This window comes from Mirounga angustirostris, unplaced genomic scaffold, assembly GCF_029215605.1.
Source record: "Mirounga angustirostris isolate CCGP_5_RB_7025 unplaced genomic scaffold, mMirAng1.0.hap1 SCAF_2, whole genome shotgun sequence".
Taxonomy (NCBI): Eukaryota; Metazoa; Chordata; class Mammalia; order Carnivora; family Phocidae; genus Mirounga; species Mirounga angustirostris.
The window spans coordinates 77,357,134-77,375,290 of record NW_026991710.1 but is presented as its reverse complement, the minus strand read 5'-3'; the positions used below and the strand labels follow the sequence as shown (position 1 = coordinate 77,375,290).

The 18,157-nt window shown below is 40.2% G+C and overlaps 1 protein-coding gene across 1 annotated transcript in view; it reads left to right on the top strand.

Annotated features, from left to right (window-relative positions):
* UNC5C (unc-5 netrin receptor C) overlaps positions 1 to 18,157 on the top strand; it is a 347,498-nt gene that overhangs the window by 295,646 nt on the left and 33,695 nt on the right. The window contains exons 8-11 of the mRNA XM_045880727.2: positions 6,059 to 6,115; positions 8,154 to 8,345; positions 9,068 to 9,412; positions 12,265 to 12,352. Coding sequence (XP_045736683.1) covers positions 6,059 to 6,115; positions 8,154 to 8,345; positions 9,068 to 9,412; positions 12,265 to 12,352 — 682 coding nt within the window. The remainder of the gene's footprint in view (positions 1 to 6,058; positions 6,116 to 8,153; positions 8,346 to 9,067; positions 9,413 to 12,264; positions 12,353 to 18,157) is intronic.

Sequence of the window (18,157 nt, the reverse complement as noted above, 5' to 3'; positions counted from 1 at the left end):
TTGTGCCAAATACAATGCGATTGTCATACATTTATGATACATCATTCCAGCATGGCTCTGCAGTTACTTCAGAGTAGAAACTCCCAAGTTCAGCGTCCCTCTTTGCTTGCCCCACACTTGAAACAAAAGACGCTGTTTGGAAGCTGTTTCGTTCAAGCAGCAAAATCTCTTCTTTTAGCTTTCTCATGAATATCAATGATAACGTTTCCAATGAAGAGGTGTTTTATAGTTGAAATAATTAGCATTACCTCATTTCAATAACCAAATTGCAAATTAAGCCATGAACATATCAAGTCCTTTTCTATTATAGCCTTGTCGCTCCTCATTTAAATGTACTAATTACTGCCCACACCGTACTTACATATACCGTCGAGGCTGTAGCCAGAGAACTGGGATCTGACCCTTGCGTTGCTGGTTCACCAGCTTTGTGATGTTAGGCAAGTCCCTTCACAGCTCTATGCTCTGGCTCCTTAGTCTGCAGACAGACAGAAAGGGGTTAGAATAGAAAATTCTGATCAATGATCTGTTTTAACTCCTGGGAGTTTGTGAGTTAGGAAGGGCATAGACTTGATTTTAAGGAATTGCAGTGATATGCAGAGGTTCAGGCATTTCTCACATCAGCATATTTGCTTGATAATTTTTTCTACTAAAATAGTATTTATGGCATAAAAGCAGTCTGTATTCTCTTTCTTAAAAAGCTAATCATACGTTCATGATAATTTTGGCTATTGTCTATTATCTGTTTCACATGAAAAGAAAAATTTTTAAAAGACTAGAAAAATCAAAACTGTTGCTGTGTATTGGAGAAATGAAGATTTATGTATAGTTCCTGACTTAGTTTCTGAGAGTTCCCAAATATAAACCCACCAAATAGACTGTGTTCAGGCAATTATTGCACAATTATGAGCCATGTACTTGAGGATAACTCGATGTTACTTACTACAGTGTAAAACCAAGGAAAGTTTGCTTTCCTTTTTAAGACACGTGGGCATGGGCTCTCCTCTTTTATAATAGTGGAACATCAGCTGAAAAATATGGGCAACCCCACCTCCAGTCTCAAGGATGACCCTGTGAAATTAGAAAAAGGCACTCCTTTCCCCAGTCACTTTACCACCATCAGCTGGAACGTTGTTAGACTAACAATCCACATGGACAATCCACACAGCTCTGAGTGCGGCCACCCAGAGTCGGACAATGCCATCTTAATTGATGGGAGAGTGGAAGCCAAATTTTAATCGCAACACTTTCAGTTACTTTAAAATATCATTTCTCACCTTTGGGACTCAGTTTCCTCACCTGAAAACGATTGAACTAGATAACCTCTTCAAATGCTGTTTTGAGCAACTGTGAGGTGTTTTCTAGCATAAGGAGCATTTCACTAACTCTTTAATTACATCCTCCTCTTGCTTCAGTTTCCAGACTATTTAGGTCTTCACTTAAAGTGGCTCTGCACAATCAGACTTCTTCCAGTCCCTTTTCTCCCAGATCAGGACAATCTCTCCATTGAAAAATAAACATTCTTTAAAATTACTTTGCATTTATTTTTAACAATTCCTAAAGGAGGTCATGGGGCATGAGCATTTCCCATAGCAGAAGCCCCACTCTGGGGCTGGCCTCCCCTAGATGCACTTATGGAGGGCCTCACAACCAGGGGGACAAGTCTTACATCTTTCCCGGAGCCCCATGCCTTTGCTCCTTCTAGCAGTCCAAGAGCCATGGTTTTGGAAGTCGTCACAAATGGAGGTGCGTTTTCTTCCCTATGGTCCTTCCATTAGATCGTTCTAATTGCAGGACATTCCGTATCTTTGGCCCTCACCCACTAAGTACCACAAACAACTCCCTAATCATTAGGACAACCAAAAAAACACCTCCCCTGCCCCAATTCCAAACAGCCCCTTTAGAAGCGGCACCATCTCTCGTTGAGAAACTGTTTTAGCATCAAATTGCACTCTGGCCCTGGAAATTTGCCTCTGAAGCATGCCACTCTATGGCTGCCAGAAGCCACAAAGGCCATAAACCTCTTTCAAGGAGAGTGTGAAAGATTATACAGTATTTAAAAGAGTGCATTGCTCATGGTTTCTCCGAAAAACTGGGCTCTTTGTCTCTGTCATAACTAAGGAACCTGAAATTCAAACGAATTTTCTAAGGTCACTCTTTAAATAATGGGCCTAGTTGACTCTACAAATAAAATCCCTTAAGAACCTAGAGTCTTCGTATACTTACAATGTGCATCATAATGCTTTTGATAGAGTTGTCATTTATCGATTGCTTCCATGGACCAGCCCTTCACAGATCTCATTTATCCTTTCCTCAGTTCTGTGGGAGTGAAGACTCGTGTTCCCTTACACGGATTAGAACACTGAGACGTAGAAAAGCAAAGCAGTTTGACCAGGCTGTCACAGTTAAGGAAGCAGCAGAGCTAGGATTCAAACTGAAAAATGAAAAGCTCAGTTTCACCGCCTTGGCCAAGAGCCCTGGTGCCTTTTTTGATGGCTTTCTTTCAAGTAGTAGGAGAGCTAACTGAAATCCCTAACTTACGAGCCGGGCTGTTGACTGGGACACGAAAAACAATTATTTTGCACTGGGTTCGGCCAGAGATGTTATTTTTCATTATTGCTAGGACTGCTCCCAGCAGGGTCACCTCATTAGCTGAGGAAAATGTCCCCTGTTGTTCCGTGAGAGATGGATCAGATGGAGAAGCGTAAAAACAAACTCTAAAAAGTGATTCTCTGTTCCCCTCGTTTAGGGGATGGAACAGTAATCCCCTTCTTTTCTGATTCCCAACCTCCTAAGTGATGTTTTAGCTCTGTAGTTGTAGAAGTGTTTTGAAAAGGATGGAAAAAGTTTTATAGAGTTGCCTTCCAAAACTCTTTATCAGTGTTCCCATAACAGAGTAAATTGGGGAGTTGAGCCATTAGTGAGTATACTTAATACTCTGGTCTGTTTTAAATTTCCCCATGTAGGAAAATAAGAGTTTGGCTAGATTGGGCCTCATCGGCTATGAGGAATAACTAATAACTAACAGTGAGGCTTTCATATTTTTAAATTTCTATTTTATTTTAGAACGGCCTCAAATGCAAACACTTCATCAACTGTATTGAAAGACCTATTGATAGACATCTCCCAAGCCATGTGTCACAGAAACCACCCATAAAACCCTGTCATTTTGCTCCCTTTGCTTCCCATTATCTAGAGAAAAACCAAAGCACTCTTTTCAAAATTACATTCGATCACAGGATTTTTGTCTCCTTTAGGATAAAATCAAAATGCTGCATCATGGCCCACCAGGCCTGCGTGTAGCTGTTCCTCACCCCTCTGAGCCTGCCTCATCCCTCTTCTTCTCACTCACGTCCCTCCCACCACTCCATTTTTATGTCAGGACTCCCGCATTTACTGTCCCTCTCTGGACCATTGTTCCCTCCTGATCTCAGCTTGGCTGATCCTTTCTCATTGTTCAAGTTTCAGCTCAAATCCCATTTTTTCTGAAGATTTATTTATTTATTTGAGAGAGAGAGAGAGAGAGAGAGAGAGAGCAGGGGGAGGGGCAGAGTCCCTGCTGAGCTCTGAGCTCCACACCCAGGGCTCCATCTCACAACCCTGAAATCATGACCTGAGCTGAAATCAAGACTCGGACACTTAACCGACTGAGCCACCCAGGCGCCCCTCAAATCCCATTTCAAAAGAAAATTGCTCCCTGATTTCCTAAGTTGTTCATCCCTTTATCTCCAGTCATGTTATGTTCTTTTGTTCTATTTTTCAAAAGAAATTTTTTCAGCATTTGAATTGTTCTTATTTATTATTTTTACTTGTTTAGTTTCTGTTAAACTAAAGCATAAGCAGGGACTTCTCCCATCTTGTCTGTCATGGTACTCCATGCCTAGAATATTAGTATATGTGTTGCCGAAGCGAGCACCCCCATGCCTAGAATAGAACCCAGTGTATATACGTGGGCATGGGCTCAAAAGTATTTGTTAGACGAATGAATGAGTGAATGAATTCCAGGTCTGTGCCTAGAATGAAATAGAAGTCTCAGATGAATACCTAAGTCACCAAAATATTTATTGAGTTGTGTAGATCTACATAAATATGGAGAAGCTGAGATTAAAATCGAAATTATAACGTTCCTTTTTATTATTCCTCGCTCTGCCTGTCAAGAACAGGGATTCTGTTGGGAAATGGAGACAAAAGCCAAGGCATGCCCAGAACTGCTTCACAGGGAGAAATTTCCGACCATGTTGTAGCTCTCTGGAGGTAACCTTCTCCCTCTGTAAGATACAATTCTCCTGCTCACTCCAGCAGGCCACGCTGATTCTTAACAAAATCTTCAAGGTGAACATCAGACCAACCCCAGATGTCCTATTTTACACTAGCTTCCAGGCCTCCTAACCTGCAACAAATGAATCTTTTGACATCCCTCTACTTAACACCCTCCCTACCACAGTGGGGACACCAGTCACCTTATCTCTTCTGCTGGCAGTGAACTCGTATGGTCTGAAGTCTTTGGGTTTGAAAATAAATCACCTTTCTTCCAGTGCCTGTATATGTCCCAGATGTCCTTTTATTGAGTTCACAGAATACAAATGGAAAAAGGTTATTACCAGACAGAAGTGTTTAAAAATGAAAATCAAACCTAATACATGGACTCAGACAACTGGAATAAGGAATATAATATTTATAAAACTGAGTAGGAGGCTGCAATCATTGCTCTAAAATAAAGCATTAAAAATTAATTCAGAGCAAACTTGTCTGTGCTACAGCAAACCTCTCTTTCATTAAGGTAGCACTGCATGTTTCCGCAGAATTAGTTCCCCAAAATAGGTAAATAGCTTGTAAGAACTGAGTGTTCTGCAAACTACAGAGGATCTACCTGAGGCACGATTTAGAGTTACCTTTAGTATTAGAGCATGACAGACCTTGAATTTTGAACCAATTAATTGTGATTCTTGCAGATTCTCTACATTTTTTTTGTCCTTGAGTATTACCAGGAAAGTTTAATTCATATGATTCTTACTCATTTTGATTTGATTAATCCATTGGTACTGTATCATTTGATCCATTTGTATGTTGCAGAATATTAAATATTAGGAAACTCGGGATGCCAGTTATAAGTTACACTTTTAAATTTTGTATAGATTTTTCATTTCAAAAATTTGTATTCCACATTTTAAATGTTTTCTCCCAGTCTTCTTCTTGACATTATTTTTATCATCATCATCATCATCATCATCATCATCATCATCTTTCCTACCTTGCCATATATTAAAAAGAAAGAAAAATAAAACTGCTAGTGTTATCTCTGCATTTATTGTTGAGATGAGGTTTTTATTTCTCTCAATTTATACTATTCCTCTGAAGCCCTAAAATAAATAACCTTATAACCTCTAGGCCCTATTGATTTTTGAATGATTTCAAATAAAAAGCATCCAGTTTCCATTGCATTGACAAACTGCTCAGTCCCTAGGCAGAACCTATTGGATTCCTTTTAAATGGAGGGACAAGAAACAACCAAAATTCCAAAAAGTGATTTTGAGATGGAGGGAAGAAGGGTGGTCTCCGCTCAGCTCAGTAAATGGGTATTTAACCTTTGACCAATGATGACAGGTCTCCTTTAGTTCTTTTAGACCAAGAGCAAGCTGTTATGATTAAATAAAAAAGAAAAAAACTGCTTAGAGCCTTGCTGAATATGTCCTGGGAATTAAAGCATATGGCAGGGATAAGGAAAAAAGATTTTCCTTATGCTAATGACCCTTGATGTCTGAAATAAATTAGATCCATTAGAGTTTATGCTCAATAAAAGAAAGACTTTAAGCACTCCAAAGTTAGTGACTCGAGACCAGTTTTGCTCTGAAATTCAATCTGCCTACTTATTAATTCTTGGTGAGGCTCCAGAGCAGACAGGAGATGCGAAATCATAATTCTGTACTGAACCAGAATCTTAAAGGACCACAGGTTTCTTTTCCTTTTCTTTCAATTAAACCATTTTTCATGCTTCTTACTTTGTTTCCCTCATTAATTTGATTTTGTTCCCATTTTTGTTTCATTTTTTGTTCCTTTCAAGGTTTCCTTTATCCTATTTCAACTGAACAGAGAACCCAGAATGAATATGGATTTTCTTGTAAGTTTGATGTTTGGTTTTTATGTTGCTGAATAATCATTTAACGTGATTGCCCCCAGTTCAAGTTTACCTTTCTTTGGATCACAGATGTGCACACAGGAAATAGGCGCCTAATATATTCTAACATGAAAAACAAATTAGATTTTCACTGCCGAAGAGAAGAAAGGAGGGTCATTTTAAGCCACCGCCAGCTTTCCAATCTATCAGTCTGCCATTCAATCCCAATAGCTGACAAACCATATCATGAAATATGCTGATCTAATAACAGGCCTGGTTCCAATGCTAAATAGTAAAGGGGTGAGAAAAGGCAGATCTGTTGAGTTAGGAAACATTCAGGTTGGGGAAGTAATTACAGCCTGGTAAAGTAAAACCGTAAGGATTTAGATAGAATATTCTGGCTGGAGTTGAGAAGGCTGCAGCAGGGGCTCGAATACTGCCCAGCTGCACAGTGCGGTCCAGGCTCAGAAAGCAGTGCTCACGCAATCGGGAAGGTTTGAGCTGTCATTGGGATTCTGAAAAGATCTGTTGATATCGACATGATGGATGGGAAAGCGCATATTCTGGAAACTTTGGGAAAGATAATAGTAAAAAAACAAACAACCCCTCCCCCAAAAAAAACCCAAACCTCTCACATACAGTGCATTTAGACACAAAATGCCAAAAGAGATGGAGCAGTAGCCAACAGGGAATTCCTTTATACTGTCCATGTGTCAAAGAAACATGTCAAAGACCCCAGAGTTTGGGTGAGCCATTGGCAATCTGCATGACAAGTCATTTGCCCACTATGTGGCTGTGTGTCTTAGGACAGAATCATGGCTCCTCAACTCTTAGGAGGCCCTGGGACTTAGATATCTGAAAATTCCCTGCCCCCAAAATGCATGTGTATATAAAATAGAGCAGAAAAAGGCTGTTCTTGACCCCCTGAAATACCAGTCTAATCTCCTCTTTTACAGTGATTGGAAAAGCTTTGGTTAACTTTGCTGAAAATGTTTGTGGGTCACACAAAACTAAAAACAGACTTAAAGGTGCCTGGGAAGTTCTTGGAAAGGTTCCATCTTGTTCGTTTTTTTTCATTTATCAGCTTCTATCACCTTTTGGGGTTGGATCGAAGCATGTTCTACACCACCAAGGCAATATGCAACATTTACAGGCATTTTCCTCTGGCTTTACCCAGAAACAGACCCCCAACTGACTGCACACTGTGTTGGTCAAATGCTTAATTGCCTTCTGGGGTAGTCTGACCTTTTTGATCACTTAACCAGGCCTTTATGGTACTCAGTGCACCATCTAGACATATTTGATTCAGTAACGAGTAGTTCAAATGTAAATCTCTGACCAGTGACCATGAGAAGCTCACGGTTCTCAGATGTAATACCGAATCCATTTCAAAAGCCTGGAGTTATCGGCATTGACCTCTGCTTCCCAGATCTGGGTCTTCTGAAAGCACACCTTTTAAACCCAACATGTTTGCTTCTAATATTTGTTTTGCTTAGTTACGTACACCATTCCCAGCCACCCCTTCCTTGATTTAGGGGAAAGTGAGAAGACTGTTACGGAAAGTGATTTTATGACTTGGAATGATACTTAGAAAAATATTCTAGTTCAATAAATACACAGATTCAGGACATGCCAGATATTTCTAACAGTATTTATGTTTATGTTTTTGGGGAAATATCAGTGAATTCAAAGCAGCCTTCCAAACTTTTTCACCTGAAACTGGTAATGAACTTTGTTTTTTTCCCTGTGGGTTGGGATGGTTTCAGTTCCAGTTTCTTTTTATGCCTTCTAATAAATGGTCTGTTATGCTGCCCAATTTAAGATAGATTAGTGGGTGGATAGATGCAGAGTGAGAAAGAAAAAGAAATCAGAGATAATTTTCCACTGAAAGGCCACAGTCGTTTTATACAGCTTTTGAAATAGATTTGAAATTAACCTATAAAAAAAGGCAATAAATGTCTGAAAAAATTACAGCAATATGGATGTGTACTGTGGGAAATTTCTCTAAGCAGTTGGTCTGATGTTTCCTTGTCCTCCCCAGCTGCTCCTGACTCAGATGATGTTGCTCTGTATGTCGGCATTGTGATAGCCGTGATAGTTTGCCTGGCCATTTCTGTAGTGGTGGCCCTATTTGTGTATCGCAAGAACCATCGCGACTTTGAGTCTGATATCATTGACTCCTCGGCACTCAATGGAGGCTTTCAGCCTGTGAACATCAAGGCAGCGAGACAAGGTCAGTTAACATTGCACTTCACACCTGCAGTTTAGGCACGTCAGCAGCCTCCCCGTGTGGTGTCAGAATCAGTGACGTTCAGGTCATGTTGTTCGGCTCGAACATAAGCTCCATGAAGACATGGATTTGGGTCTGTTTTATTCATTATCCTGTTGACTTCATTCATATAACCAACCAGAGGAGGCAAGGTGCACAAATCATTTTTTTTTCTTAACAGGTTTCTCTGTCATACTTTTAAAAACTTTCACTTTAAAAGACCACACAGATTGGTTGACTGATTTCTTACATCTCCTTTTTCTTTTTTTTTCTTTTTTTTTTTTTTTTGGCCTCTTGACAAGACCGCTTGCGTTGATACGAATGGAGTGGTGTACAGATGGATGACCTCAAATCCAGTATAGACAAGGGAAACTATTACCTAAGTCACTGAGTGGGGATCACTGTCTTGAAATCCAGTCTGTTGAAATAGATAAATACCTTAGGGGCAATGAGTAGACTTGAAAGCAAAATTTAGAATTAACTTGTCTCTTTGTTTGTAGCCAATAATAAAATGGATCACAGTAATCTCATTGCCCTGTTTTCAACAGAACCTTAGAGTCTATACATCTCTAATATTGACTGAGTTCATTTGTTTTTGGCTCAGAAAGTGTCAGGGGGGAGCCTGACTAAATAGAAGTAGCCTGAATGGAGAATGCAAATGGACTTCCTTTCTCTTTCTGACTCAGATCTCCTGGTGGTACCCCCAGACCTCACATCGGCTGCAGCCATGTACAGAGGACCCGTCTATGCTTTGCATGATGTCTCAGACAAAATCCCAATGACTAACTCTCCAATTCTGGATCCACTGCCCAACCTGAAAATCAAAGTCTACAACACCTCAGGTGCAGTCACCCCCCAAGATGACCTCTCTGAGTTTGCATCAAAGCTGTCTCCTCAGATGACCCAATCCTTGTTGGAGAACGAGGCCCTCAATGTGAAGAATCAGAGTCTAGCAAGGCAGACTGACCCATCCTGTACGGCATTTGGCACCTTCAACTCTCTGGGGGGTCACCTTATTGTTCCCAATTCAGGTAATTCCTAGATGTTTAAATTACATAGATCTTGAAAACATATTTTTGTACCCAAATCTTTTTCACTTGTTTGTTTTCATGAGGCCTAAAAAGTTAGTTGTAGACTAATCTAACCCAAATCCACTTTCGATGTAAATCAACATTGCTTCAGACAAAATCAGCAAAACCATTCATCTTTCTCCAACCGACTCTGAAAATGCTTCCTCTAAAAATATTATACTCACAACCTTCTGCCAAGGTATAATTTAGAACTGTCATTGACCTTCTTTGTACTAGAGCTTCAGAAGGCAACGGCAAGCCAGAAGTGCTCACTGTTGTCATCACACTTTAAAAGGACAAATTAATTAGAAAACATATTAGTTGGGTAGCTTCCAATTTACTGTAGGAAGCAATACTTCAGAATACTAATTTTCAGATCAGAGGACATCATGGTAGACATCAGATCTTCATTTATTAACTCTTTATTACACAGTCTTCAACCTCAAGGTATTTGTAAGGTACTCACTCCCACTTCTGATAGATCTGTCTGGAATCACAGCCTTATTATGTGTAGTGTGTATTTGTAGTATAATTGAATTTTCAGCTTATCATTTAGTTACCTGCTTCTAGAAGATAAGTCTCATAAAGGTCTTACAAGGTGAATTTAAGTGAGTGACTGATAATGTTTGATTAAAGTTTGATATTCATTAATCAGGAAGGGGTTTACATCTATTGGTCCTAAGAGGGTTAATGGATTCCTCTGTGAATCTATCTTCACTCTTTTGGACAAGACTGAGTATTTTGCAGATACAGCAATAAGAAACGATTTGATTGACCTAAAGTCCTCATGTAGCATAAGAAAATAATATAATGTGTAAATAGCCATACAGCCAAGTACTATACAGAACAAGTGGATCTGCAGATCTGAATATGAACTTGTCTTTGATTCTTTCTCTTATTCAGTCCCCCATTTCAGTGCCTTGCCAATTTGTCACACCATCCCTTTAAAAGTGCATTTTAATAAATTCAAATCCTTAATGGAATATCATTTTTCCTTTTATCTATACATTTTACATAGCTGAGATCATACATTATATATACTTTTTTCACCTTTTTCTCTTTAATTCTCATGCTATTGTATGCTCTTTAAAATCATGAACCTAAAAATATATTTTTTTAAAGTCTATCAAATAAATAGATCAAAATATACTCTATTGTTCTTTTATTGTTTAAACATGATATTACTCTCAAGGCAGTTTTTTTTTTCATGATATTCACTGGATTCTACCTTTCCTTCCCATTTCTACACCTGTCATTTTTTCATATATGAATTATTATAAAAGCTTCTTAAGTGGAAAGGAGGGAGGTAGCATGTAGTAAATACTTTCCATGTACTAGGCAGTGGTGATTTACAAACGTTATTTTACAATAAGTTACCTAATCTGTGTCAGGCCTTACTCTTATTACTTTACATTCATAGTTTTATTTCATTCCTATAACATAAAGGTACATGTAATTGTTTCCAATAGAAAAAAATAAAAATGCCAAGGGTTGGTAGGCTCATGAGTGGTCTTCCTGCGTCCACTCTGTGCCTCAGCAAACTATTCTATGCCCGAGGATAACATTCTGCTTCCCACAGCACCACAGCTCTGATGTTAACTTTTCTTCTCCAGAAGGCCAAGACTCATTTTCAACCAGTCACACAAAGGCCTTTGAATAACTGTTCCTCCTTCGCTCTCCAGTCTTTATTCTTGGGACTTCCCAACACGGTCGGGCAAGTTTCCTTATTGCCCTCTGCTCATTTGGCATATTCCATGTCCTCGCTAATTAAATTATAAGTTACTCGAAGACAGGAACACGGTCTTTCACTTCCTGGCATTCACGGTTCTGCCAGACATGATACTCACCACGGTGCTCCATAAATTTTTATTGAGCTGAAAAGAAGCCCCATTCATTGGAATAAAATCATGGAGACAAGTATCTTCAGGGTGCTGCCCACCCTGAATTATTCTTCGTGATGATGCCGCTGTGGTGCAAGCAGCTGCTTACAGTGTGTCCACGGACCACCATCATTGATTGGTGTCACCTGGCAGCCGACGGGACGTACGCATTCTCTGGGCCCCCTGAGTCAGAAACCCTGAACGTGGGACCCGGCGATGTGTGTTTCAGCAAGCCCTCCAGGTGATTCTGATACAAGCTCAAACCGAGAAGCACCGCTGTAGGCCCAGTTAATTTAGAACAAAGCTCGATCCCCTAGGCCTACAAAATGGTATCAGTTAGCAACTACGTAAAAACCTGCTTGGCCTGCCATGACTCAAAACTAGCAGTTGTCTCGTTCATTTTCTAGAGTTATGCATGATGAAAGAAGTTGTTCACCAATTATTTTTCTGTTACGGAAAAACACTGATGCTAACCAGATATTTCAGAAATAAATGTTTTTTGATATCATGGAGGTTAGCATTTCCCTCACTTTGAATTTTGTGGGGATTTTTTTTTCTTAAATTAGAAACGATGCATCATTTACAGCTGTTTGAAATTTTAAGAGCGGTTGTTGGTTTTCCCCTCATTTTACAAGGAAAACAACAGGGGAACCATCTGTCTATTCCTTAAATAAAACAAGAGTTTAAAAAAATGACATCATTCCTTTGAGTAATTCCATAACAGTTCAGAGGGAGCTGTGTTAACAAATAAGGCCAATAAGGAAGGAAGGCAGGGCAGCTATGACTATTTACATGTCTTTAGAGAAAACGCAGGCTTGTGGCTACATGGCCACAAAATCTCCTCATTCCCTTTCACTTCCTTCAAAGGCATTCTGTGAAGTTTCCTTTTGATTCATAGGTCTTATGTGACTGCTTTTCTCTTTTGCTATTCAGGAGTAAGCTTGCTGATTCCCGCTGGGGCCATTCCCCAAGGGAGAGTCTACGAAATGTATGTGACTGTACACAGGAAAGAAAATATGAGGTAAATATGCTTTTTCTGGTGCGCTTGACTTTATCAATGTCTGACCTGGAGGAGAATTGTGCAATAGAAAGAAGACACCCAACATATTTTTGTCTTGAGTGCCCTGCTTCCAGCATACCCTTTTTTTTCCTAGACCTCTGAAAGGTCAGCTTCTCTTTATCTTTGAAGCTTCAGACACTTTTGCAAATCTTGAGTTCTCAAGTGGACATGTGGCCATTATAGCTGGAAAAAAAATGGCCAGAAATGTGATCCATAGATTGTCTAGAGAGATACGTGGGTAGACACAGAGACATCAGCTTCATGTGGCCTGGCTCAGGAATCCAGCCCTTTCCCATTATAGGGTCAAAGGTCACAGAGATTAGACAACCCCTTAACCTCTGACCTGCCACCTCCATGTCAGCCTGGCACTTTATTCTCACCTGCGCTTCTCCTTTTTGTGAGTCCCCCTAGCTTAAGTGTTATCAACCTCCTTCTTAAGTTCGGCACTTACAAATTCCATATCGAGCCTTTCTAAATGTTGATCTAGGGTTGATTAAAGCCAGATTGGATCATGAGGCTTTGTTGTGAATGTGTCGTAATCATAAAGATGAGGTAATTTTAAGTAAAAATAACAAGAGGAGTTTAAAAGTCCTAAATTCAATTTTCAGTCTGGCCTCTAACAAATCTCACAAATGGTCTCTCTTGGTTAGTTCCCACATAAAACGCGTGTATTAAATAGTGCTTTAAATGCCTGACTGATTAATGCTTCTGAAGTACGCTGAGATCTTAAAATGAAAGACGTCGTTGAAATGAAGATCCTTACATGTAATTATCATTGTTTTTCCCAAGGGGAGAGGCACTGGCTCTTCAGCCCTGAGCTCCACATACAAAGCCTGAGTGACAAATGTCGAACTAGGTTATCATTATAATGCATTATACCTTCTGTCTTCCCTCTCTCATCCTCAGAAAAACATCCATTTTTAGTCTTGTTCTTCAAAGGCCAAGAAGCTCTTTTATCATGCTCTCAGGAGGAGATATTGGTATTTGTTTTTTTGTTTTTTTTAAAGGTTTTATTTATTTATTTGAGACGGAGAGAATGAGAGACAGAGAGCATGAGAGGGAGGAGGGTCAGAGGGAGAAGCAGACTCCCTGCCGAGCAGGGAGCCCGATGCGGGACTCGATCCCGGGACTCCAGGATCATGACCTGAGCCGAAGGCAGTTGCTTAACCAACTGAGCCACCCAGGCACCCCGAGATATTGGTATTTGTAATCTGTAGGACCCAGAACATTTTTTTCCTCAGGTGGTGTACTTTCACCTAGACAAACACTAGCCATTCTAATGACAAAGTTCCTTGAGTATTATTCATGCCTTAAATTTGAGCAACAGAAAATTACTAAAAGGCTCGTATTTACTCACATCAAATATTCATTTTTTTCATTCTCAATGCACAGTAACATTCACAGGCCCTCAGCGTGCCCTTCTCTTGCGGCAGGAGAAATGAAGAGCAGCAAACTCTCAGATCCCTGTATATACTTTCTGTCTTCTTCCTCCTGTCAAAAGTCAAGGTTGGCACCAAGTACATCCACCATTCAAGGCCTTTGCCAACACAGACATTTTGTTGAAACAGAAATGAGGATTGGCTTGTGCTTTATGCTGAGAAGCAATGAGGTATTTGTGTCTCTTCTTGTCCGTCTGACCACCACCATCAAGGCTTAAAGGGCTGCCACAGGGGCATGCTGTGGCTGAAGGGTGTGTGCATTCGTGCGCCTTGTATGGTTTTCCTTTCCATGGCCTAGCCAGCACCCTGGCCGGAATACTTGTGCATTTTAGATGAAAGAAAGAGAAAACAAAACACTGATAAAGCTAGACACTTCCGCTTTGAGGTTCCTCTGCCTTTGACTCTAAAGAAAAGGAAACTATAAATCACTTCTCACCATCCCCGCCACCTGAAGTTAGGTGCAGAGGGAGTTACTCTATTGAACTCGGTGCACATCAGAGAAGTTCTGTTTATAAAAATGAAGCTAGAAAAACCCCCAAGATCTCAAAAGAAAATACGCACAAGAGACCATAAATCAAGGCACACACACAAGAAGATACCTGTGGCAAATAATGAGAAATTCCTCCCTTCGCTTATTTTCTGTTGTGAACTAGATGCATTTTTCTTGTAAAAACACAATGACAAAAATGTGTTTTAGGATATCTTCGTAACAGAAGGCATAGTTCCATTTATTCACCCTACTTTTAATTTCATTTATTCCTCACTGCAACTCTGTGAGTTATGATGAGTTCCAATTTAAAGATCAAAAAACTAGTGCTGTGGGGAAAACAAGTCCCATAGCCGAGTTTTCACAGCTAACAGCTGAGGGAAGGCAGAATTCACAGCCAGGTGATCTCACCGCGAACCTCTTCTGCTGTCTCACAGGCCATCCGTCCCTCCTTTGTAGACAGCACCACGGCACACCGAGCCTCTGCTTCTTACTCTAGTGTATTCTTGAACCCAGTTTCTTTCTACTGCTCACTGAGCACCCTTTCTCTCCTCACATGATCTGAGACAGAACTTCTAAGAGAAGACATTGGGAGGACAGCAGAAGATATTGAATGTTGCTTCAAGTCACTTGTAGGACAATTTTGATCATTTTCCTCCATTTTCTTCCTCTCCGATTCCCTTTATTGCGTCCAAAACTGGGTGTTTTTCCAGCTGGCTGGTATCCAGCTGGTCATCTGCTGATGTGAACTGTCTAAAGGGAGGCGTGAACTTAATTACATGTGGCACAGTGGATGTGACAAGGGGGCCTTATCATTACTGAATGTGCTCTAAGAGAGAGTCCCGAATGGCAAATGAGCAGCCTAAATGAGCTGCAGAGATGGGACAAGCTTTCTCTGACAAGGGGGCAAAGCTGCAGGGCCATGCTCATGATTTCTACCTCTCCCGCTTTACAGATCTCGGGAGGGGCCGCCAAGCCTCTGTCTCCCCGTGGATACAATTTCCATGATTCATGGCACTAACGTGGACCTTTTTGCCTTGTTTTCAGTAGCAGTTTTTTTTTAAAAAAAAGGAATGAGTCTGACTCAGACTGAAATTTTGCTCTTTGTAATTTCTTTTTGAAAAATAATCTGAATTCAAAATACCAATGTTAATTTTCCCTTCCTCTGTATTCTGTCCTCGCTTAGCAGTTTTCTCAAAAGGCCAGGAAATCAACTTAGACATTCCAAATATAAAGGTAAATAGAACTTTTTTGGTAAACTGTGGGGCGCCATGAAAGGTCTGTGAGCAGCCAAGTGATACGAGAATAGCAGTGCATTTTTTTTTTAAGATTTTTTTTATTTATTTATTTGAGACAGAGAGAATGAGAGAGACAGAGAGCACACGAGAGGGGGGAGGGTCAGAGGGAGAAGCAGGCTCCCTGCCGAGCAGGGAGCCCGATGCGGGACTTGATCCCAGGACTCCAGGATCATGACCTGAGCCGAAGGCAGTCGCTTAACCAACTGAGCCACCCAGGCGCCCTAGCAGTGCATTTTAAAGATTGCACTGGTGAAGAAGGTAGGCTGGACGAGTTGGTGGAGGGAACAGGAAGACTCCTTGGAGGCTGGCTGCCTGGGTGAGCTGTGGCGATAAACTAGGTGTGAGGGGGGAGGGGAAGAAGCCAGGCCTGAGTCTGGAGGATGGAAAGTGAAATATATTTCAGAAAAAAAAAAAAAAAAATTTCACCACCAGTTAGAAGTGTTGCAGAAGAGTGTCAAAACACAATATGAATATGTAGGAACCGAGCTTTGGGCACTGGGAAAATTGTGAGCGCAACTGGTTCCAGGAAGCAGGACAAATTCTGATTTAGATGTGGGCAGTGTGTGCCGGACATTGGTGGCCTTTAGGATTTTTTCGAAGAATGAAATCCCAGTTAAGAAGGTGTGAGTTAAGAAGAGAACAGGGGAGAGAGCTTTGGGAAACATTCCTACTTCAGGTTTGGGTGCAATAAGCCAAGCTAAGTAGAACACTTTAAGGATCAGGCAGATAACTACAGAGTTTGCATCTGACATGGTGCTGAATACCGAGCAGCTCCTCAATGAATATTTTTGAATGAAAGAATGAATGACTATAAGTATAATGGGGGAAAAAATCAAAAGCAAAGAGAGTTTCAAGATGGTCAAGTGGTTGGCACAGGTATTATTAAAATTAAAATGTAAAGAAAGACTAATGCAAGCAATCACTGGATTTGTCAACTGCCGGACATTGGTGGCCTTTGGGATTTTTTCAAAGAATGAAATCCCAGTTAAGAAGGTGTGAGTTAGTGATGAGACAATGTAAACTATCCTCAGTACTATAGGTACTGAGTATAAATAATAAAATAGTATGTTAGGATAGCGGGCCAAAATTCTGCTATGTAAGTAATCGTATAGCAGAAAGTTTTCATTTATTTAACATGTTTTTGGAACTTGGTAAAATAGTAGTTGACATTATTATTTCTCAGTGAAACTCAATGATATTCCCCTTTTTAGGGCTCAAGTCCTTATTCCAACGTACAGCTATATAAAAGCTACAGGTGTGGGGGAAGAGAGTGGAGTCCAAGTATATTTAAATCTTATTCTCTCACTGTTCTCCACAGTGTTCATATACCGCAATCCTACTTATAAAGAAATGGTTCAAGGTGATTTATGAAAACACAGACTTTACAATGGGAGGAAAAAAATTATAAATAAGTCGATGAAAAAAAAGAAAATGAGAAAAAAAATAAGATTTGAAAAGATAACAAAGTCAGGTGAGCAGTTAAAGTATAAAACATCTCATGTGATTCCCAGTGTATTTCCTGGTAACAGATCATGAATTTACTGTTCCAAAGTTTTCAAGAGGGGAACGTGGTAAGTTGCAAAATCCACGTGTCCATGAGGACAAATATGCCCAAAAGAAGTTCAATTATTTCTCCTTTTGTTCCACATAAAGAAAACATTTTTTTGTTAATACAATGAACAACATCCTTAAAATAAAAATAGCAATGAGTCTTCACAGGGCTCCTTCCCTTCTGTTAGTGTCCCGCCATGTAAGTAGACGGTATAAGGCCCAGGCAGAAATTCAGCAAAATAGTTCCACAACAATTCATCGGATCAGGCAGAGCATAATACTTAGCTGTTCTGGCTTCACCCAGGGATAGATTCTGGCTTGTCTAGGGAAATGGTGGCATGCCCTTCAGAGTGGCTTCCATAAATTTTTTTTTTTTTTTTTTTTTTTTGCTCAATTGAGCTTTTGATAGCAATTGAGTTAGATATTCCCTGTCAGATACCCAGAGTGCAAATGTTTCAAGTTGCCAGTTATATGTGAAGCCACGTGCTTCAAAAGGCAGCGGAGCCTCGGGTGGGATTGTCATCCTAAGGGACCTGACAAAAGACATGCACGTTAATAGAAGGCATCTTGTCTCCACAAAGAGGTGGATGGAGACAGATTCTCTTCAAGAAGTAATTTTGAGCTTGCTCTAGCAAATACACCAAAAAAAGAAAAAAAAAGTCTCAAGGCCCTAAATCAGATAAGCAACCCCACAGACACCACTGTATGAAAGAAACCAGATCACTTGTGCTTGAAATCTAGCTTTGCCTGTTACTAGTTTTGAGGCCGTAGGCGAGTGTGTTAATATCTCTAGATTTCAGTTTCCTCTTCTGGAAAAAGAAGTGATACAAATACTTACCCTAATTCCCTTCCAGGTGTGCCGTAAGCAGCGAATGCAGTTGCTTTTATGAAAGTTTTGTAATGTATGCCCTTCTGTGTAGGAGAAGTTCTCCTCACTGATAACAGCAAGCAAAGGATGAGAAAAGCACTCTGACAGGAAACTCAAACTCCT